At 44.4% G+C, this 23,352-nt stretch overlaps 1 protein-coding gene across 1 annotated transcript in view; it reads left to right on the top strand.

The window, feature by feature from the left end:
- Window positions 1-23,352, top strand: part of LOC100518097 (SH2 domain-containing protein 4A) — an 82,076-nt gene that overhangs the window by 44,547 nt on the left and 14,177 nt on the right. The window contains 3 exon segments of the mRNA XM_021077600.1: window positions 5,040-5,151; window positions 7,117-7,318; window positions 11,441-11,571. Coding sequence (XP_020933259.1) covers window positions 5,040-5,151; window positions 7,117-7,318; window positions 11,441-11,571 — 445 coding nt within the window.

The raw sequence follows: 23,352 nt of genomic DNA, 5'->3' as shown, positions 1-23,352 counted from the left end.
AAATATGCATGTGGGAGTTCCTGTTGTGGCTCAGCAGGTTAAGAACCTGACGTAGTGTGAGGATGCAGGTTCCGTCCCTGGCCTCTATCAGTGGACTAAGGATCCAGCATTGCTGTAAGCTGTGCTTTAGGTCACAGTTGTGGCTCAGATCTGGTGTTGCTGTAGATGTGGCATAAACCTCGGCTGTAGCTCTGATTAGACCTCAGCCCAGGAACTTCCATATGCTTAAGGTGCAGCTGTAAAAAGAAACATTTAAAAAAAAAAAAATATATATATATATATATATATGCATGTGAAAGAAAAACAGATCTCCACTTTGAAGTTTTTTCTGTTAAAGCACAGAAATTTCTACCAGTACTTTAGATATGTTTCAGGCTTAAAAACAGCTTCAGTGAGGCTATGGGTATGGCAGATTTTTTTTTTTTTTTTGGCTATGCACAAGGCATGCAGAAATTCCCAGGCTGGGGATTGAACCCAAGTCACAGCACTGACAACAACAGATCTCTAAATGCTAGGCCATCAGGGAACCCCAGCAATAGCAAATCTTAACAGTTATTTCAAATACGAAAAGTTGTTCTTTGGTTTTTTTATAATATTGAGAAAAGAGAGGGGCTTAGCTCTAGGCAGGAAAAGAATATAAGAAAAAAAAAAAAGTGAAAACAAACCGCAGGGGTTTCGCTATATCTGAGGTGAAGTGCATTTTATAAATTATCTCTATCTTCTGTCTTAACCGTGATTGATGACTTGCCGCAGCGATTGAAACCAAATCCACAGCATCGAGGTTTATATTTTAGTTGCACTGAAATAATTAAACCCTAAGAAAGTCTTTATCTTTCCATAGGAAAACACAAAAGAACAAAAGCATCATTTTTCTGGAGCTGAGTGACGCAAGGCCAGTCTTTCCCTGACCCTCAGCCAGTTGACCAGACTTTTACTTGTGCACCAAGTTGTAAATTCACTTTTCTCATGAGCACTCACAAGGCTATCCTCAAATAAACAAAGGGCTTTTTTCTTCTTTTTTGGCTGCCCTGTGGCATATGGAGCTCTCAGGCCAGGGGTCAGATCCGAGCCTCAGTCTCCACCTAAGCTGAAGCTGCGGCAATGCCAATCCTCTACCCATTGTACCAGGCAGGGGATTGAACCCACATCCCAGTGTTCCTGAAATACCGCCAATCCCGTTGTGCCATGGTGGGAGCTCCAACAAATGACTTTTTAAGTGATTTGATGTGTTGGTTTTCTCTCTGCTTAAAATCAAATTCCCTTGAATGTACTTAATGCTACAGAACTGTATGTGTCAAGATGGCTAAGATGGTAAACTTAGTGTTATGAATATTTTACCAGTTTTAAAAAATGTTAAAAATGTTAATTTTTACATTTTAGATATATATATATATTTACCATAAATAATGTAAGTCCACTATACTTCAATTAAAAAATTCCCCTTTTGGAGTCCCCGTCGTGGCTCAGTGGTTAACGAATCCGACTAGGAACCATGAGGTTGTGGGTTCAATCCCTGGCCTGGCTCAGTGGGTTCAGGATCTGGCATTGCCATGAGCTGTGGTGTAGGTTGCAGATGCTGCTCGGATCCCACGTTGCTGTGGCTCTGGCGTAGGCCAGTGGCTACAGCTCCTATTAGACCTCTGTTCTAGGAACCTCCATATGCCACAGGAATGGCCCCAGAAAAGGCAAAAAAGACCAAAATAAATAAATAAATAAATCCCCTTTTAAGAAAGACTCAGGTTTCTTATTCTGTATTTTCCCTTCTCAAAAAGAATGTTTTTAAAGGATATTTGGGGGGTTTTCCTGTTTTTTTTTTTTAATTGAAGTATAGTTGATTTACAATGTTGTGTTAGTTTCAGGTGTACAGCAAAGTCATTCAGTTATTTTTTTTTTTTAGATTATGTTTTCCATTACAGGTTATTACAAGATATCAAATATAATTCCTGTACTATATAGTAAATCCTTGTTTTATATCTATTTTATCTACAGTAGTACACATCTGTTAACCCTATACTCCAAATTTATTGCTCCCTGCCACCCTCTCCTCTTTGGTAACCATGATTTTGTTTTCTACGTCTGTGATTCTATTTGTTTTTATATGCATTTGTATTATTTTTAGATTCCACATATAATATGATATCATATGGTATTTGTTCACTTAGTATGATCATCTCTAGGTCCATCCTTGTTGCTGAAAATGGCATTATTTCATCACTTTTTTCATAGCTGAGTAAGAGTCCATTTTATACACACACACACACACACACACACACACACACACACACGTATATATACACACACCTCATCTTCTTAAGCCAGTTGTCTGTTATGGGCACTTAGATTGTTTTCATGTCTTGGCTGTCGTAAATAGTGCTGCTATGAACATAGTGGTGCGTGTATCTTTTTGAATTACAGTTTTCTCCATATATATATATATGCTCAGAGTGGGATTGCTAGGTCACATGGGAGCTCTATTTTTAGTTTTTTTAAAGAACCTCCATCCTGTTCTCCACAGTGGCTGCACCAATTTACATTCACCAACAGTGTAAGAGGGTTCCCTTTTTTCCATACCCTCTCCAGCATTTGTTATTTGTTGACTTTTCCATGATGACCATTTCAACTGGTGTGAGATGGTACCTCATTGTTTTTTTGGTTTCCATTTATCTAGTAATTAGTGATGTTGAGCATCTTTTCTTTGTTCTTTCTTTCTTTTTTTTTTTTTGTCTTTTTGTATTTTGAGGGCTGCACCAGCGGCATATGGAGGTTCCCAGGCTAGGGGTCTAATCGGAGCTGTAGCCACTGGCTTACGCCAGAGCCACAGCAACGCCAGATCCAAGCCACATCTGCGACCTACACCACAGCTCACGGCAACGCCGGATCCTGAACCCACTGAGCGAGGCCAGAGATTGAACCTGCAACCTCATGGTTCCTAGTCGGATTCATTTCCACTGAGCCACGACGGGAACTCCTTGAGCATCTTTTCATGTGCCTGTTGGCCATCTATATGTCTTTGGAAAAAATGCCTATTGAGGTTTTCTGCCTTGGTTTTTTTTTTTTTTTTTTTTAATTGAGCTATATGAGCCATTTGTATATTTTGTCTATTAACCTCTTGTTGTTCACATCACTTGCAAATATTTCCTCCTATTCCATAGGCTGTCTTTTCATTTTGTTGATAGCTCCCTTTGCTGTGCAAAAATGTGTAAGTGTGATTAGGTCACACTTTTTTTTTGCTTTTATTTCTTTTGCCTTGGGAGACTGATCTAAGAAAATATTGTCAAAATTTATGCCAGAGAATGTTTTGCCTGAGTTCTCTTCTAGGAGTTTTATGGTTTCATGCCTTATATTTAGGTCATCAAGTCATTTTGAGTTTATTTTTGTATATAGTATAAGGGAGTGTTCTAATATCATTGATTTACACGCAGCTGTCCAACATGACTTGTTGAAGAGATTTTCTTTTCTCCATTGTATATTCTTTCCTCCTTTTTTGTAGATTAATTAACCATAAGTGCATTAATTTATTTTTGCATTCTCTATTCTGTTCTATTGATATATAGGTCTGTTTTGGTCCCAGTACCATGCTGTTTCAGGTACTGTAGCTTTGTAGTACAGTCTGAAGCCTGGGAGATTATGCTTCCAGCTATGTTCTTTTTCTTCAGTATTGCTTTGGCTATTCTAGGTCTTTTGCTGTTCCATATAAATTTTAGGATTATTTGTTCTAGCTCTGTGAAAAAATGTCATGGGTATTTTGATAGGAATTGCATTAAATCTGTAGATTGCTCTGGGTAGTAGGGCCACTTTAACAATCTTAATTCTTCCATTTCAAGACCATGGGATATCTTACTATTTCTTTGAATCATTTTCAGTTTCCTTTATTAGCGTTTTATAGTTTTCAACATATAGGTCTTTCACCTCCTTGGTTAAGTTTGTTCCTAGCTAATTGTTTTGGATGCAATTTTAAATGGGATTTTTTTTTAACTTTCTAGTATTTGATTATTAGTTTAAAGAAATGCAACATGATTATGTACATTAATCTTGTGTCCTGCTACCTTGCTGAATTCATGTATTAGTTCTAGTAGTTTTTATGTGTTGTTGTTAGATTCAGTTAGCTAATATTTCATTAAGGATTTTTGCACCCATAGTCATCAAAGATATTGGCCTGTAATTTTTTTTGTAGTGTCTTTGTCTGGTTTTGATATCAAGATAATGGTGGCTTCATAGAATGAATTTGGGAGTATTCCCCCCTCTTTTGACTTTTTGAAATAATTTGAGAAGTATAGGTATAAGTTCTCCTTTGTATGTTTGGTAGAATCCCCCAGTGAAGCCATTTGGTCTTGGACTTTTGTGTGTAGTGAGTTTTTTTTTTTTAATTACAGATACTATTTTGCTTCTAGTGATCAGTGTGTTCAAATTATCTATTTATTCTTGACTCAGTTTTGGTGGGCTGTATGTTTCTAGAAACTTGTCCATTTCTTCTAGATTGTCCAATTTGTTGGCATATAACTGTTTGTGGTATTCCCTTAATATTTTTTGTGTTTATATTAGTTGTGATTTCTCCTCTTTAATTTCCTATTTCATTTATCTGGGTCCCCTATCTTTTCTTCTTTGTGAGCCTGGCTAGAGGTTTGTCAGTTTTGTTTATCTTTTCAAAAAACCAGCTCTTGATGTTACTGATTATTTCTAATTTTTTGGATCTCTGTTTTATTTATTTTCTTTCTGATCTTTGTTATTTCCTTCCTTCTGTTAACTGGGCTTTGGTTGTTGGTCTTCTTTTTCACATTCTTTTAGGTAGTAGGTTGGGTTGTTCATTTGAGATTTTTCTTGTTTCTTGAGGAAGGCCTGTATCACTATGAACTTCCCTCCTAGGACTCCTTTTGCTGTATCCCATAGATTTTGTAAGGTTGTGTTTTCATTTTTGGGCTCTCTGTTCTATTCTATTGACTGTATGCCTGTTCTTGTGCCAATATCATGCCTAGTGCCTGTCTCCTGGGAGGAAACTATTGGAGTCCTTCACCAGTGCTTCCTTTTGTTTTTTAAAACAGAAGAAAGAGTCCATGAAGAAAACACAAGATGAAGAAATAAAACAAATAGATGAAGAGAGAACTAAGCAGATTTACAAGAACTGGAAGGAAGATTCGGAGTGGCAGGCCTCTTGTAAGTATCCAGAAGCCTCCATGACACCACATGCTAAGCCTGTCTGTGCACTTAATAAGATGAGCAATCTAAGAAGCACTTCAAGTGGTTGTTGAGATATGTTTTAACACTAAATTATTACTCATAGGCTATGAGCCACTGCAGAAAGGTCTCAATTCATCTTTGGAGCATCAAAATGACAACTCATCTATGTGATGGAATGATATTCAGCTATGAAGAAACATTTTGGAAGAATGTTTAATGTCCTTAGGACATGTTTATATCTTTTTTAGCTTGGAGAAGAAAAATCATTTTAAAATAGTATGAAAATGTCCCCACTTAAAAATGTCCAAGTATATGAAGGAAAAGAAGTGGAAGGTGAACATGCTGACATTTGCCTTCTTAGAGAGGCAGGATCCGAGGTTGTTTTTCTGTCTTTTCCTCAACTTTCAACAGTGAACCCATCTTAACTCTGTAATCCAAACACAGGGATGACAGGCTGGGTGTGTCAGCATCCCTCCCAAGTCTGTGGTCCAGCCCTGACTCCTGAGTTAGTGCTGCCCAGAGATAGCCCCCTTGGGGAGAGGCCAGCGCAAAGGAAGACAGAACCGAGCATGCGTGAGGATGCTGGGAGGATTCAGGCCTGAAACAGGATTAGGGTTTCCATCCGACTTGGACATGGGAGCCGTAACTGCCCAGCCATCACTGTAGGCAGCTGGAGGAGGAGAACAGGCAGCCGTGTTCGCAGATTGTTGGGAATTCCACTACATTGAAAACCATTAAAATGGCACTTTTTGTGAAATGAAAATGTTGACAAGATCCAATCACTTCTGTGCAATGAAATCCTAGTGTAACGGAACAATAGGGGGACATTTCTTTGAAGTCATACATAACAGGTTCTGACCAATAATTGGCCTGATGCGCAAATGCACTCAGTAAAACTTATTTTTAGGAGTTCCTGTTGTGTCTCAGTGGTAATGAACCCAACTAGTATCCATGAGGATCTGGGTTTGATCCCTGGCCTTGCTCAGTGGGTTAAGGATCTGGCATTGCCATAAACTTCGGTTTTGGTCACAGACATGATTCAGATCTGGCATTGCTGTGGCTGTGGCATTGGCCAGCAGCTGTGGCTCTGATTCGGCCGCTGGCCTGGGAACCTCCATATGCTGCAGGTGTGGCCCTAAAAAGACAAAGAAAAATATTCTTAAATCCCCACATTAGTGTCCTTCTTTGTTTGGCTGCTGAAACAAAACCAGCAAAACAAACAGCCCTCTATTTTACAAAGTAACCATAAAAGGCAGACTTGGGACATGTTTATGTACCTGCAGAGGCTGGCTGGGTCTGCCTAAGAATCTTTTTTTTTTTTTGGCTGTGTCTGAGGCAAGTGGAAGTTCCACAGACCAGGGATCAAACCTGCGCCATAAGAGCAGTCCGAGCTTCTGCAGTGACAGCACTGAGTTCTTAACCCGTTGAGCCACAAAGGAACTCTAAGAATTGTTATGTTTGGTCTGGGAGGCTCGGAGCCTCAACCAGTGGGCTCTGAGCGTGGCCTCACCGCCCTTCCAGCATCTCCACAGCCATGAGCCACTGAGGGGTTCCCAGTCTCTGCTAGTGACCCGGGGCACGAGTGTGGGGATGTAGCATTACTGCTTATTATTCCAAGAGCCCCTGGCTGGACGCTCACACAGGCTGGGTCTCATCCACAGTCTTGGCCACTGCAGGGAATTCTCGAGCACGTGGTTCTCCTGTCCTCTTGCGTCCCTTCCTCCTCCTCTTTCTCTTCCTCTCAGAAGGCCACAAGCTCCCATAGAAAGAGAGGAATCTGCCCTGGACCCCACACCCCCCAGAGTGACAGACATCAACAGTGCTTGTTGGTTGTCACCAGAGGAGTCAGTGAGCCCAGAGCCAGCGTCTGCGGTGCTGATTCCTCCAGACACCTCTGTGGGCTGAGGAGGGCTTTTCTCAAACCTTTCGCTGTTTTCCTAGTGCGAAAATCCAAAGCAGCTGATGAGAGGAGGCGCTCCCTGGCCAAACAGGCGAGGGAAGACTACAAGAGGCTGTCTCAAAGAGGGAGAGGCAGCGAGGGGCCGCAGAGCCCCCCAGGAGGCCCCCAGAAACCCAGGAGGCCCCCGCTTCCACCCAAGCCTCAGTTCCTGAGCCCAACCGGACAACCCCACAGACCCCTCAGGTAAGGAGCCACTTGGGCAGGTGGCTTTCAGCATCAGCAGTGAAGTGGCTGCATGGGGAGTGAGGACCAGCTGTCTGCTGGTGCCATTCAAACCAGCCCCACCACGGAGGCACCTGGTCAGGCCTTCATCCCTTTTCGTCTGTACAACACCCCACTGTCACTGCCCTTCACATAGACAATAACTTTCTGAAGATGCCCAGTGAGGTCAATGAATTCCTTGCCTCCAGCTTGGCCCAACCCCAAGTGGGAGGGAGCCAGCAATGGGAGGGAGCAATGGGAGGGAGCAGCCAGCAATGGGAGGGAGTCGTGACAGGAGGACCCAGGGCTTGCTGGCTGTCATGTCATCAGCAGAGCTACCTTTCCATGGCTCAGGATTAAAGCTTTGATGGTAATTCTCATTCTGCGCTACAGAGCCAAGCTCATGGGTTGAGAATTAGAAGTATTCTTCCCTTTTTTTTCCTTTTCCTGGCTTTTCAAAATTAACTTTTTTTTTTTTCTTTTTTTAAGGTCTCATCTGCAGCATATGAAAGTTTCCAGATTTCCAGACGAGGGGTAGAATCAGAGCTACAGCTACCAGCCTGCACGACAACCACAGCAACACCAGATCTGAGCCGTGTCTGTGACCTACACCACAGCTCACGACAACGCCGGATCCTTAACCCACTCATTGAGGCCAGGGATCGAACCTGTGTCCTCATGGATACCAGTCGGGTTCGTTATCACTGAGCCATGATGGGAACTCCAGCCAATTAACTTTTTATTTATTTTTTTATGTCTTATTTTTTGTGATAATAATTTTCTTTCTTGGAAATGTTCTTGTTTTGAATCAACGTGTCATTTGGTGACGACGGTACTTTTGCCTCCTAGGCCGTGTGGGAATCAGTCAGAACAATTGGTTTTGGAAAATCCCTGAGGAAATATACAGTGATATCACAGCACAAAGCCCCAGCCCTATGCCGACTGATTATGATTTTCTCCTTGATATTATGTGATTTTTTTTTTCATATTCTGGTATATAGAAAGATGATATTTAAAATAACCAGGAGAGGAGTTCCCTTCATGGTGCAGTGGAAACGAATCCAACTAGGAACCATGAGGTTGTGGGTTCGATCCCTGGCCTCGCTCAGTGGGTTCAGGATCTGGTGTTGCCGTGAGCTGTGGTGTAGGTCGCAGATGCAGCTCGGATCTGGCATTGCTGTGGCTGTGGTGTAGGCCGGCAGCTGTAACTCCGATTAGACCCCTAGCCTGGGAACCTCCATGTGCCACGGGTGCGGCCCTAAAAAGTAAAATAAAATACAATAAAAATAAAATTACCAGGAGAAATCAAATATTGATTCAATGAAACACAACTAAATCGTTGTCTTTTTTTTTTTTTTTTTTTTTTTTTTTGTCTTTTTAGGGCAGCACCTGAGGCATATGGAAGTTCCTAGGCTAGGGGTTGAATCGGAGCTGTAGCTACTGGCCTACACCACAGCCATAGCAACTCGGGATCCAAGCTGTGTCTGTGACCTACACCACAGCTCACTGCAACACTGGATCCTTAATCCACCAAGCAAGGGCAGAGATCGAACCTGCATCCTCATGGATACCAGTCGGGTTTGTTACTGCTGAGTCACAACAGGAACTCCCCTAAAGCCTTGTCTTCTGAAATAAAACCTAAAAATCTTTCTCTGTTCAGAGTATGGAAAAACAAAAGCAAAGATCTCCCTTTGCTGGGGTCAGTAGTTATTATCTTCAGAGTGTTTTCCTAACAGTGATTATGACCTCAGAGGAAGGCGGGGGTGGGCCCTTTCCTCTGCTGTGATTATTTCCACTTAACTCATCTGAAAGGTTCCATTTGGGGACTTGGGGACCAGCACTAAATGACCATGTTCTAAAGAGTGGCCGTTTGGGGGATGATTTTTTTCCTTAAGGACAACAAAAGAGGAAAGGCCCTACCGGGCTGTGACCGGGCCACAGAGCGGGAGTGCCTCCACGGACCCCCTCCCACGCGCCTGACCCGTCACTGTGTCTGGACATGGGTCCCCTCGGGCTGCGTGGCCCCTCCAGGCTCCGCCAAGGGCAGGAATATGACCACTTATAACATGCCTGCGCTCACAGTATTTTTAGAGCATGGCCTGTGTGACTGACAGCAACGAAGGTGGCCTTTAATGAGGGTGACTCTTGTTTGAAGCTGGGTTAGCTCATTTTTTCCAACTTAAGACACTCTCATGAAGTGTTTTTGTGAGGTGGCCAGACCGGTTGCTTTCAGGGGTGGGGCTTCAAACAGGGACGGACAGCCAAGGTCAGCAAGGAGCCAGCCCAGGGACAGACAGCCATGGGCTGTCCTGGGAGTTTGTGCTTGATCTCCAAAGATTTCCCGAAGCAAAGACCCTAACCTGAAAGATAGTGTGAGAACTTAACATGCAGCCTCATGTGTGTGCAGTGTCTGCTCCCCTGAAAAGTCAAGCATTACAGGCTCTGTGCTCCCAAATGCTGTGTACATCTGAACGTGTGTATACACGACCTGTACACCTGACATGACGTCCCATGTAACTCGGTGGCATGCGTAACCATAAGAAACATACAAGGCCTATGTAATTTCCTTGAACAGATATTCTAGTAGCTCATCCGGACTCGTTTTTACATTGAATTCTGCCCAGAATTAGTGGACCTGGGATTTGAAAAATACTTTTATTACACTGCAGTGATGCTTTTTTGTTGTTTTTTTTTTCCTCTTTTAGGACCGAACCCCCACATATGGAAGTTCCCATGCCAGGGGTCGAATTGGAGCTGAGCTGCCAGCCTACACCACAGCCATGGCAACATGGGATCCGAGCTGTATCTGTGATCTTCACTGCAGCTTGTGGCAACACCAGATCCTTAACCCACCGAATGAGGCTAGGGATGGAACCTGCATCCTCATGGACACTAGTCAGGTTCTTAACCCACTGAGCCACAACAGAAACTCCTGCAGTGTTACTTTTTGTACTGGAAAATGACTGACATCCCAGAACTTAAGTTCTGCTACTAAATTTATTTCAAAACCCTGCTGCTGCCTGTATCTTTCTCTTATCAGTCTTCAAACTCTGTTCTTTCCTTTCTATTTCTGAGACAGCCTTTTAGCAGAACTAAGCCTCTTCAAAGTGTGGGACAGAAGGAATCAAGTAAAGGAGCTTAGTTCAGAAAGGAAGAGGAGGGGGACTTCTGCTTGTGAATCAGCAGAAACGAACCCAGCTAGTACCCATGAGGATGTGGGTTCAATCCCTGGCCTTGCTCAGTGGGTTAAGGATCCGGCATTGCCATGAGCTGTGGTGTAGGTCACAGCTTGGATCCCTTGTTGCTGTGGCTGTGGTGTAGGCCAGCAGCTGCAGCTCTGATTCAGCACTTAGACTGGGAACTTCCATATGCTATGAGTGCGGCCCTAAAAAAAGAGGAAATTGAATGATGGAAGCGTTAGGAAGGAAGTTTATGTTATCACAGTTGGTTTCTTCTGCTTGCAAGTACATGCTTTTCAGGAAATTTGTGCTGGGGTGTATTTCTTTTTTTTTTTCCTTTTTTTTGGTCTTTTCTAGGGCCACACGCGTGGCATATGGAGGTTCCCGGGCTAGGGGTCTAATTGGAGCTGTAGCCGCTGGCCTATGCCAAAGCCACAGCAACTCGGGATCCGAGCTGTGTCTGCTACCTACACCACAGCTCACTGGTTCCTTAACCCACTAAGTGAGGTCAGGGATCGAACCCACAACCTCATCATTCCTAGTCAGATTGGTTAACCACTGAGCCACAACAGGAACTCCGTATTTCACTTTTTAATGCTGATTTTCTCAACTGTAGTTGAGAGTTAATGGAGCTTCTAATTCATAGTGAAGATACATTAAAATCTGTATGTTAACATAGCAGTGGCTCACACCCATGACTAGCCTATGGGACCAGAAGGGCAGGTGACAGATCTGTACCCTCCTGTCCCCTGTCCTGGAGGCACAGTGTGATGGCCGTGCAGGGTCCCACCCCATGGGCTCAGCCCATGTGATCAGATCTTCAGGCCTGTGTGTGAGTGTGTGTGTGTGTGTGTGTGTGTGTGTGTGATCTTTGAAAGCATTATTTTCATATTAGTTTAACTTAGAAAACTTTTACAAATGACAGAAACCAGGGAGTGATGAGGACGGAGTCCAGCTCTGCCCAGGAGGACATCGTGCGCTGGTTCCGGGAGGAACAGCTGCCCCTGCGGGCAGGCTACCTGGCGACCTCAGACAGCATCGCTCCCTGGTTCCACGGTGAGTGCCTGGCCCCCCAGGGGGCTCCCATCTGACTTTGACACTGGTGAGCCAGGCTCATCCAGCAGCAGGGCAGGATAAAGGCTCCCTTTCTGTTCTGCAGATAGGTTCATGTGGGCCGTATTTTGGATTCCACATATAAGTGATATCACATGGTATTTGTTTTCTCTTTCTGACTTACTTCACTTAGTATGAAAATCTCTAGGTTCATCTATGTTGCTACAGATTTTTATTCTTTTTCATGGCAGAGTAATATTCTATTGTATACATGTACTGCATCTTCTTAGTCCATTCCTCTGTTAATGGACATTGAGGTTGTTTCCATGTCTTGGCTATTGTGAATAGTGCTACGATGAACGCTGGCGTGCATATATCTTCTTGAAAGAAAGTTTTGTCTGGTAGATGCCCAAGAGTAGGATTGCTGGATCATATGGCAGTTCTGTAGTTTTCTGAGGAACCTCCATACTGTTTTCCATAGTGGTCATTCCAGTTTACATTCCCACCAACAGTGTAGGAGGGTTCCCTATTCTCCACGCCCTCTCCAGCATTTGTTATTTGCAAATTTATTAATGATGGCCATTCTGACCGGTGTGAGGTGGTACCTTACTGGAGTTTTGATTTGAATTTCTCTAATAATTAGTGGTGTTGAGCATCTTTTCATGTGCCTATTGGCCATCTGTATGTCTTCTCTGGAGAATGTCTATTTAGGGAGGAGGAGAGAGGGGATGGAGTGGGAGTTTGAGGTTAGTAGTTATATATTTATATATATTTATATTTCTAAATATATATATACATTTATATTTAGAATGTGTATATATATATTTATATTTATATATGACTGGGTCACTATGCTGTACAGCAGAAATTGAGGAGTTCCCGTCGTGGCGCAGTGGTTAACGAATCCGACTAGGAACCATGAGGTTGCGGGTTCGGTCCCTGCCCTTGCTCAGTGGGTTGACGATCCGGCGTTGCCGTGAGCTGTGGTGTAGGTTGCAGACGTGGCTCGGATCCCGCGTTGCTGTGGCTCTGGCGTAGGCCGGTGGCTGCAGCTCCGATTCAACCCCTAGCCTGGGAACCTCCATATGCCGCGGGAGCGGCCCAAGAAATAGCAACAACAACAAAAGACAAAAAAAAAAAAAAAAAAAAGAAATTGACACAACACTTTAAATCAACCAATACTTTAATTTTTTAAAAAAGTTCCCTTTCCCCTGGGCTGCCTGAGAAACATCTCTGAAACTGTGTTCACAGAACCATTGTTCTCGGCTTTCCAGGGAGCTGCATTTTCATGACAAGCAGCCTGCAGCCCCAGTTGCTGTGAGCCCTGGGGATCGGTTTGTCACCACCTATGGCACCACTGGGTGGCAGGGTGGGCACTGCTCCTTGTGCACGTGCATGGGGTACTCAGTTGTGACCGCCACCAGATGGCAGTGCTGTCATCCACCACCCACCCATGGCTGCCAGGTGTGGTCAAAGGTGTGCTCTCCAGGCACTGGCTGACCTTGACCAGATCATCATTCTCAGCAGTAAAGCCATTGATCTGAGTCTCATTTTCCTCATCTGTTAAATGAAGGTGTTGAATTTGGTGATCTTTAACGTGAAAACTCTGTGGTTTTGATCCTTGCAGCTAAGGCTGCCAGGTGGGTTTGTTGGAAGCTGAGCAGAGTTTAGCTTGTAAAGCATTTCATCGTGTGACCCTTCTAGAAATTTGGCTAATTCCAGCCATCTGTTTACCCAGCTCCCACTTCACTGACCTCCCTGTTCTTGGACTTCAGGAAAAGGAGGTGGCAGGAGTTCCCTTTATGGCTCAGCAGGTTACAAACCTGAGTATCCATGAGGATGTAAATTCAATCCCTGGTCTTGCTCAGTGGGTTAAGGATCCAGTGTTGCCATGAGCTGTGGTGTAGGTCGCAGATGTGGGTTGAATTGGGCATTGCTAATGGCTGTGGTATAGGCCCGCAGCTGCAGCTCCAGTTCCACCCCTAGCCCGGGAACTTCCACATGGGGCAGGTGTGGCCCTAAAAAAAAAGCAAAAGCAAAAGGTGGCTTCTCGCCCCCTTGGCCTCCAAAAAGGCTGGGGTTGAATTGGACTCACTGGCTGTGTTTAGAGCAAAAGCTTTCAAACAAGACAAGGTCCTGTCTCTCTCAGAGCATGCTTGTCCTCATGGGCATCTTGCTTTGAGTTCTGTCTAAGGCTTTTCTCTGTTAAGTGGTATCTTCTCCCACATAAATAGAGCCACAAAAATAAGCTCCCAAGCACACAGCACAGCAAATGCCCCTAAAAAGAACAAAGTTACCTGTGGAAGGCTTTGCCAAGGGCTGATTTTTCAGGTACTGTAGAACTGTCTAGCTTCCTTGAAAATGCATATTCTGGAGTTCCCGCTGTGGCTCAGCAGAAATGAATCTAACTCATATCCATGAGGATGCAGGTTTGATCCCTGGCCTCACTTTGTGGGTTAAGGATCTGGGGTTGCCGTGAGTTACCGTGTAGGTCAAAGATGCGGTTCAGATCTGGCATTGCTATGGCTGTCGCTGTGGTGTAGGCAGGCAGTCACAGCTCCAATTCATCCCCTCGGCTGGGAACTTCCATATGCCACGGGGTGAAGCCCTAGAAAGAAAGAAAGAAAAGACAAGAAAATGTGTATTCTTGGGCGGTTTTGGTTTTGTGATTGTCTGTTCCCAGAGGAACCCCAGGACCAGGGGCTCTCCCAGGACCAGGTTGTAAGCCTCCTTACTCTCCATTCTTCTCTGAAGACCCTGGGGAAAGGGTGACAACAGTGTCAACAGACAAATAAAAGCAGCTGGTCCATTACCTGTCATTCACAGCCATCTCTGCCCTCTCCTATTGCAGGTGTTTTTGTTTGTTTGTTTCCTCTTTAAGATAAATGTTCAGGAAATCAGCAACTTTGTAGCTTCCGTGTCACTGGGCAGAGGACACTGTTAACCCCAATTACAAGAGTGTAGGTTTTTTTAACAGCAGAGAGAGAGGAATCAAAAGTATTGATTCAAAACCCTGGATAGGGTGGTTCTATTTGAAACAGTTGCTAAGAGCTAGGAAGACACAGTTGAGCTAAAAATCTAGTTGGAACTTTGGCTACAAAATAAGACTCTTGGAGTTCTCATTGTGGCTCAGCAGGTTAAGAACCCAACATAGTCTCCATGAGGATGCGGGTTTGATCCCAGGCCTCACTCAGTGGGTTAAGCATCCAGCATTGCCACAAGCTGCATATAGTCGCAGATGCAGCTCAGATCTGATCTCTGGCCTGGGAATTCCATATGCTGAGGGGCTGCCAAAAAAAAAAAAAGAAAAAGAAAAGAAAAGAAAAAGCAAACAAAAGAGAAAGAAAGAAAAGAAGGAAATAGTGGGATGGTAGCACTTCTTTACTGGTTTACCGTCTCCCTTTCCGCACTGGGTATTCCATAAGTCACCCATCCTAAGCTACTGTTTTGGCTGCCTCATCTTCCACCCACAGGATTTAATTTTCATCGCTTTTTTCTCGTAATTAGCTTTGGATAAAGGAGGGTGTGGGAGGAGAAGACGGGGAAGTGAGGGCTTTGGGCCTCTGGCTTGTGGGCCAGGCGGGAACTGCGTGCTGTCAGTGAGCCGGGACCCCAGGAGGATGAAGGGACGTGGGGAGGGGAGGGGACAGTGGGCTCATTTGGGAAATGATGCGTCGGCATGTCTCTGGGGCCGTCGTGTGAAAACATCCATTTGGCAGTCGGATGAATGGGTCAGTGCTGGAGGTGGGATCGTGCTTTTCCTCAGCACACGATGAAAAGCACGGAGGGGATGAAATTTTCCAGGGGTGAACTGGGAAGAAGACATAGCTCGGAGCACCAACGTTCAGAGAAGAGCAGAGCCTTCCATCTCTGTCTCAGGCCTCCCTTCCCACTCGGGGTCATGAGGAGGCAAAACAGGCTTGGAAGTATTGGTGGGGCTTGTGATCTGTGGGTGCCAATTCAGTCATTAGGAATCAGGGTCTTGCCTCAGAAGCCCTGGATGTAGGATCTTGATGAGAACTCCCAGGTTTGAGAGAGATGCTGAGGGGAGCTGCCTCCTGAGCATCTCCTGATGAACAGTTCCTGGCAGACAAGCCAGGGCTCCCCATGGCTCCCTCTCTCTCAACGAGAACTCAAAGCTTTTCTCATGGAAACCACGGGTTTCGGTCCCACTGCTCATGTGGGGGAAGCTGTTGGAAAGATTCTCAAGTTCTTTCCACTTTGTTAGTTTTCCTTAGCACCAGAGCCCCATGCCCAGCTTTCTTCATGGATTGGTCTGGTGTTAGGACCCGGGTCGGGGTGATTCGGAGGCTTGCCTGCCTCTTGTGGGGGTTGGAGACCAGAGACTGGGCTTCAGGTCACGTGCACACCTTCTTCCCCAGGACTTCCCCACCCCCACCGCCTCCCTGGAGGGACCTCCTGTTCACGGCTCACTACACTGGGCGACCACAGGATCGTGATCCTGGAGTGTACACAGACGCCCAGCAGTTTTGATAGAGAGCCTGGTGAAGGAATTGTGGAGTTGATATTTTTCTGATTTTTTAATATTCTGCACATGTAGTTAATGAGAGTTCATTTAGAAACTTTAAACTGGCAGTCATTCAGGAGGGCTGTGGGGAGAGCGTTCCGGGGCATCTTGCCTGGCTAAGACCCTCCGGTGGGAGAAAGTTCTGGACCTTATCATAATGTGGACACCTGGGGTCACCCGGCCTCCCGCTTCTGCCTTTGCGCTGGTTTCCTCTGCGGCCTTGGCCTCAGCAGAGGCACCATAGTGAGAATAAAACCCAGCCTTCTCCCTGCATGCTCCTGGCCTCGACCTCACCCCACTGCACCCCAGAGCACCACACTGTCCCTTCCTTGGGGCCTTTGCACCTGCTCTTCCTGAAGATTCCCCCAGGGCTCTCTTGGCTGAGGAAGCTTGGTGGGTCCAAGCTCTGTGGGCAGGCAGCTGGTGGGAGACAGGGCAGAATCCAGGGGCTGTCCGCCCCTCCCCCACCCATTGCAGCTTCCTTCTTGTTCAGGGGAGGTCAGTTTCTCTCCTCTGAAGACCTTCAACTGGTTAGATGAGGCCCACCCATGTTATCTCTCTTCATTTAAACATAATTTTTCTAATTAGGAAATATTTTAATAAAAACAGTACCAAGGAAAATATAACTAGTGCCAACAATGTGGCAAATGCTATAGCTCCTCTCCAAATAACAGTGAATGTTAAAAGGCATATTTACTTCTTAGCTATTTTTAATTATGAAATAAACCCTGACAGTTAAGTCAGTTAAGGAGACTTAAGGCTCCCTTTTTACTCCTACTTTACTCTCTTTCCTTTACTCTTTCCTGAAGGGGGGAACCACTCATATTTTTATGTTCTTATTATATATATGCACGTGTATATATTTCTAGAAAATATATTTTAAAAATATAAAACATAGATATATGTATGTTTCCATAAAAGAATATTGTGCGTAACATTTACATGGTCTGATGTTTTGTGGACATTCTTCTGCAACTTGCATTTTCTCTCATGATTATGTTATCTGGGTTTTTCTTTGTTTATAAATTTAGACCGGCTCATTCATTTTACCTGTAGTGCAGTAGTTTGTGATATATGTTATTTGTACTTTCATAATACACATTCTATAAAACATAAAATGTTCTATTTGTATTTAAGAATGATGTATTTTATTACATACACATATATACACCCATATTCATTTATCTCTTCTACTTTAGTACTTTTTTTTTTTGCTGTTATAGAAAATGATGCTGTTACAGAATCTTTGTACACATTCATGATAATTGCTTCAGGGCATATATTTAGAAGTGGTTTTACTGGGGGAGAGGATATGCACATCTTTAGTTATATTAAATATTGCCAAATGCCCCCCAAAGCAGTTATACGACGTTATACTCCAGCCAGCTCTACTTGAGGGTTTCTGTTTTATTTGACATACTTGATATTGCCAGACTTTGCTTCTCCATTAATCCAACAGGGTCCACAGTGGAACTCCCCCTGCCTTTTTTTTCCTTTTTAGGGCCATACTTGTGGCAGGTGGAAGTTCCCAGGCTAGGGGTCAAATCAGAACTACAACTGCTGGCCTACGCCACAGCCACAGCATGAGGGATCTAAGCCACATCTGGGACCGGAACCACAGCTCACAGCAACACCGGATCATTAATCCACTGAGTGGGGCCAGGGATCGAACCCTTTTGTATCCTCATGGATACTAGTTGGATTAGTTAACCACTGAGCCACAATGGGAACTCCAGGAACCACCTTATTTATTTATTTATTTTCTTTTTTGGCCACCCCTGTGGCATATGGAAGTTCCCAGCCCAGGGATTAAATCTGAACTGCAGTTGCAATTTATGCCACAGCTGTGGCGGTGCCAGATCCTAAACCCACGGCGCCAGGCTGGGAACCGAACCCACGCCTCCACAGAGACAAGTCAGATTGTTAACCCCCTGTGCCACAGCAGGAACTCTGTAACCACCTTATTTTAATTCGCATTGTTTTATAGTCAGGTTAGCCTTTCTTGGTTCCTACCTAGGTGTGTATCTTCTTCTGTAATTCCTTGTAATCTTTTGACTGTTTTCCAGTGAATTGAGTTTTTAGTTTTGATTTGTGGGATTTTATACTATTCCTCTGTAGATAATACGGGTTGCATATACCTTCTCCTAGTCTTTGATGGGTCTTTTAGCTTTTTGGCACGTTTTAGAGGCATGGAAGTTTTTCTTTTCCATGACATACTTCTTATGTCATACACAATCCATTTGTAATTTATTTTGTAAGTGATACCTCATATTGATATATAGTTTATTCTTTTTCATATGCGTGGCCAGCTGTCCCAATATCATTCATTCAATAGTCCTTCCTTTCTCCAGGGATGTGTAATGCTACCTGCTTCCTGCTGGGATCCTGGGTATGGGGATGATTGTACATGTACAAGTCTTTCTATCTAGCAGGGGAAGTTCTCCTGTCTTCTGCTTCTTTGTAATCACAGTAACTCTTCTTTGCCCCTTTATGTGCTCCCCGGGGCTTTCAGTGGCAACGTGCCAAGTTTTTTGTTTTTGTTTTTGTTTGCTTTTTAGGGCTGCCCTGGAGGCATGTGCAGGTTCCCAGGCTAGGGGTCGAATCAGAGGTACAGCTACTGGCCTACAGCACAACCACAGCAACGCAGGATCCGAGCCATGTCTGCGACCTACACCACAGCTCACGGCAATGCTGGATCCTCAACCCACTGAGTGAGGCCAGGGATCAAACCTGCAACCTTACAGTTCCTAGTCCGATTTGTTTCCGCTGTGCCACTACAGGAACTCCCCATGCCAAGTTTTAAAACTCCTATTGGGATTTTGAGTGGAATCCCATTGTATTTGGAAAGATAGTTGACATCTTTATGTTACTATATCTTTCCACCCATGAGAGTCATCTTCAATTATATTAAATAGGGCCAGGGATAGAACCTGCACCACAGCAGTGACAACACCAGATCCTTAACCCATTAGGCTACCAGGGACCTCTTATGACTCTTGTTTTTAATCATTTCATTCATGCATGTGGCCCCCATCTTACAGCAGCATTTGAGGCAGACGTTAGCGTCTGGACTGTTTGTACAGTTGGTGAGGTGTGAGCGAGCCCTCTTGGCTAAACTAAACATCTGTTGTCTCTGATGAGTCTGCAGCATGTGTAGGTTTATAATGAACTGCACTCACTGTTTGGAGAAAAGGCCAAGGAATAAATAAAATCGAAGTTTGAAGTTCCATACAAAAACCCACAGTTCCATTTCTTCATTCTGTCCGGCAGCATTCTCCTAGTCTTGTGAAGATGCAGCAGTGCCAGGGGCTTATAGGCCAGCAGCGAGTGGGAGCAGGAGGTCGGGGGGAGATAGAAGTAAATGTGTAATAGATTTCTGATCTAGGAATTATCTAGCTGCTTCTGTTGTTGTTAGAGAATTCACATACTTGCTTTATGCATTAGCAGTTGATCATTATTCCTCTGAAGTGTAATGTACTCTTCCTTATTCAGATATGGATAGGATTAGACTATTGATAAAATATTTCCAGCTGGTTTATTCCTTTTTTTTTTTAAGACACAGTGCAAATAGCTTTTTAAATTTGTGTGTATGTATATATTTTTGCTTTTTAGGGCCACACGCATCGCATATAGATGTTCCCAGACTAGGGGGTTGAAGCGGAGCTACAGCTGTCAGCCTACACCTCAGCTCATAGCAATGCTGGATTCCCAACCCACTGAGTGAGGCTGGGGATCAAACCCGTGTCCTCATGGATACTAGTCGGATTCATTTCTGCTGAGCCACACCCAGAACTCCCCCACCTGGTCTATCTCTTGCAGATGCTGTCATGACATATAGTTGAACCTGCCCTCCAAATGCTTAACGTTTTTTAAAAAATTATCTTTTAAGCTACTTAAAAAGCAAATCCTTTTAACATCCGTAGGATACCAACACAGTTCATAATGCAACTTTGCTTCTATTGTTTGCCGTGCTTTGATTGCTTCCATTTTTTATTGCTTCCATTTTTGATACACCCGCCAAATTTTTATTCTCCTTTGGGGGTAAATCCTGTCCATTTCTGTGGAGGAAGTTGTTACACTCTGGGACTTGAGTTCCCTCGAGAGGATGGTCGTGCTGGAGTCCTGTGTCCCCGTTCTCTCATGTTACCATGTCCAAATGTCTGGCTTCAAAGCCATAAAAGAGAGGCTGACAACTCCTGGGTTTACTGCCCATCTCACTGCACAGCAGGCCAATAAATCAAGAGACGGATTATTGAGACAAGGGACAGTGACTTTATTTGGAAAGCCAGCAGACTGAGAAGGTGGTGCACTCGTGTCCCAAAGAGCCATCTTTGAACCAAGTTATAATTCAGGCTTCTTTGATAGTAGAAGGCGAACAGTGTAGGTGGTTGTTGCAGACTTCTTGGGGCAGGAATTCTTAATTCTTGCAGCTCTCCACGTAGGTCAGGTCATGATGTTCCCGTAAACCTCCAAGAATTCACATGTTATTCTCTGTTTTGCAGTTGTTATCTCTGAATGAATGGGAAAGTGTTATCCCCTTAAAGTCAGAGCTTTGATCCCAGGCTCGCCTGTATATTTCAGGTTCTAGGCAACGTTCTTTTACAAAGGTACACAGCCGGCAAGACCGAGCACAGGCAAGAGAGCACAAGGTTAGAGCTCAAGGAAGAAATCCAATGCGGAGTCAGGCTTGTTCCCTGTTCTGCTGGCTCTGTGTCACCAGGCTTCACCAGCACAGTCCTCTGGGCTATGGGTACATACCTGGATCGGCTGCATTGAGAAAGTCTCACAGAAGCCTCCCAAGATTTCTTGCAGGCTAAAACCTTCATGAACCTGGAAACTGGTACCCATAAGCAATAGTCTAGTCTTCAGTTACTTTGCTGAGGAGTGAAGTTTGTTTTTTTGTTCTTTGTTTTGTCTTTTTAGGGCCACGCCTGCAGCATATGGAAGTTCCCAGGCTAGGGGTTGAATCAGAGCTACAGCTGCAGGTCTACATTACAACCACAGCAACTCGGGATCTGAGCCACATCTGCAGCCTATACTGCAGCTTTCGGCAACGCCGAATCCTTCACCAACTGACCAAGGTCAGGGGTCGAACCTACGTCCTCATGGATGCTAGTCAGGTTCTTAATCCACTGAGCCACAACGGGAACTCTGGAGATTTCTAAATTGTGAGGCTATCGAAATTCTGCCCATTTCTCATGAAAGGATTTTCAAGCTTCTGTCTTGACAAAGCACAAATGACTGATCTGTGTGACTTCCCAAAGTCACACTGGTGTATAAATCCTGTCTCACCTATATAAGATTCATCTGCTTTGTGGAGTGGGACAGGCTGTGGTTGGCAGCAGGGGCACGCCCGTACCTGTGTGGGGCCTGGGAGCCCTGACCTTGGGAGGGACCAGCAGGGCCTGAGCCAAGAGCCCTGGGAATCACCTCCGTTCAGCACGAAATTAATTACTCTGCATTTTTCTTATGTTCCTGCCTGGTGCTACTTCAGATTTCTGAAATAACTGAAGATGAAACACAAAGAGGTGAAAGTTACAATATCTATTCAGACATAAGAAATGCTAGCTTTTCTACAGCAAATATGCATTGCTCGCTCACTCTTTTTTTTCCCCCTGGGAGACCTTGACTTTTCTTATAAATATTACCCAGTGCAGCAAACTTACTGCAGAACTCTTAGGATGTTATTCCATTAATGTTGAGAATAGTCCATTAACCCCAAAGTCCTCTCTTGAGTTTTTCAAATAATGCAGCTGAATCCTCACCCTGATGCTGCCGGCCATGGGGGCACATGCCCAGAGCCCCCACCTCCCTTCACCAATGCCCAGGCTCTGGTCTGCTGGTTTCCCACCATGTTTTCTGAGGACCTGGAGGGTCCTTAGAGGCAAGAGAGAGGGGAGTGGGTGGGTCCCAGGGGCTAAAAGAGCGACTCTGCTTTGGGATTTTACTTCAGATGTTTATCTGGGAAGGAGGATTCTACTCTTTAAAGAGAAGTTGTTTTTGCTTTTGTTTTTTGTTTGTTTTAAGTGGAGTAGCATTGGCTTACACTGTTGTGTTAATTTCAGGTATACGGCAAAGCGATTCAGTTATACATAAACACATACTATCCTTTTTCAGATTCTTTCCCGTATAGGTTATTACAGAGTACTGAGAAGAGTTCCCTGTGCTATCCAGTGGGTGCTTGCTGGTTGTCTATTTTATATATAGTAGTGTTCATATGTTAACCCCAAACTCCTAATGTATCCATCTCCACGATGTTTCCCCTCTGGGAACCATAAGTTTGATTTTGAAATCTGTGAGTCTGTTTCTGTTTTGTAAATAAGTTCATTTTTTTTTTTCCCCTCTTAGCCACACCTGTGGCATATGGAAGTTTTGAGGCTATGGGTCGAATTGGAGCTGCAGCTGTCTGAATATACCACAGCCACAGCAATGAAGATTCTGAGCGGTATCTGTGACCTACATCACAGCTCACGGCAACGCCAGATCCTTAACCCACTGAGTGAGGCCAGGGATTGAACCCATGTCCTCATGGATACTAGTTGGGTTCGTTACCACCGAGCTACAATGAGAACTCCCCTTTGTATCATTTTTAAGTGGGATTCCACAAGTAAGTGATACCATGTGATTTTTGTCTTCATCTGACCTACTTCACTGAGTATGATCATCTCTAGGTCCATCCATGTTGCTGCAAATGGCATTACTTTGTTCTGTATAATGAGAAGTAGTTTTAAATCCATGCCTTGTTGTCATTCTTTCTTTGTTGTCACATGTCTCATGTGCTGGGGGAGGGGCATTGGTCAGAAGTGCACCTCCAGGGTCACACCACCTGGGTTCAGCTCCCAGGCCTCTATCAACCTGTGTGGCCTCAGGCAAGTGGCACAAGTCCCGAGCTGGTCTCTCAGCTCTATAAGGCAGAGACACATTACCTGCCTCCCCGGGCTGCTCTGAGGACTTGATGAGATAAAATATCTAAAGTACTCAGAACCGTGTGTGACCCATAGTCAGCCTGAGTTAATAGGTGTTAGCCATTAAGGTGATGAAGTGAGAGAAATGATGTAACTTTAATCTTTGAATTATTAAGGAAACATTATGCATAATATTTAAGAGCTCTGACCATTTTTCCTCATCCCTTGGGTGCCTGAGATGTCAAGGGTGAGAGGTCAGCATCGTGGCCTGTCTCCTGGACAGAGGACCAGGGCAGGACCCAGAGCCTCTCTGAATGTGCTTCCTTTACCTACTGCAGAGTTAGAGAGCCT

Source organism: Sus scrofa, chromosome 17 (assembly GCF_000003025.6).
Source record: "Sus scrofa isolate TJ Tabasco breed Duroc chromosome 17, Sscrofa11.1, whole genome shotgun sequence".
In the NCBI taxonomy this organism is placed as follows: Eukaryota; Metazoa; Chordata; class Mammalia; order Artiodactyla; family Suidae; genus Sus; species Sus scrofa.
This window is presented reverse-complemented; position numbering and strand designations above follow the sequence as displayed.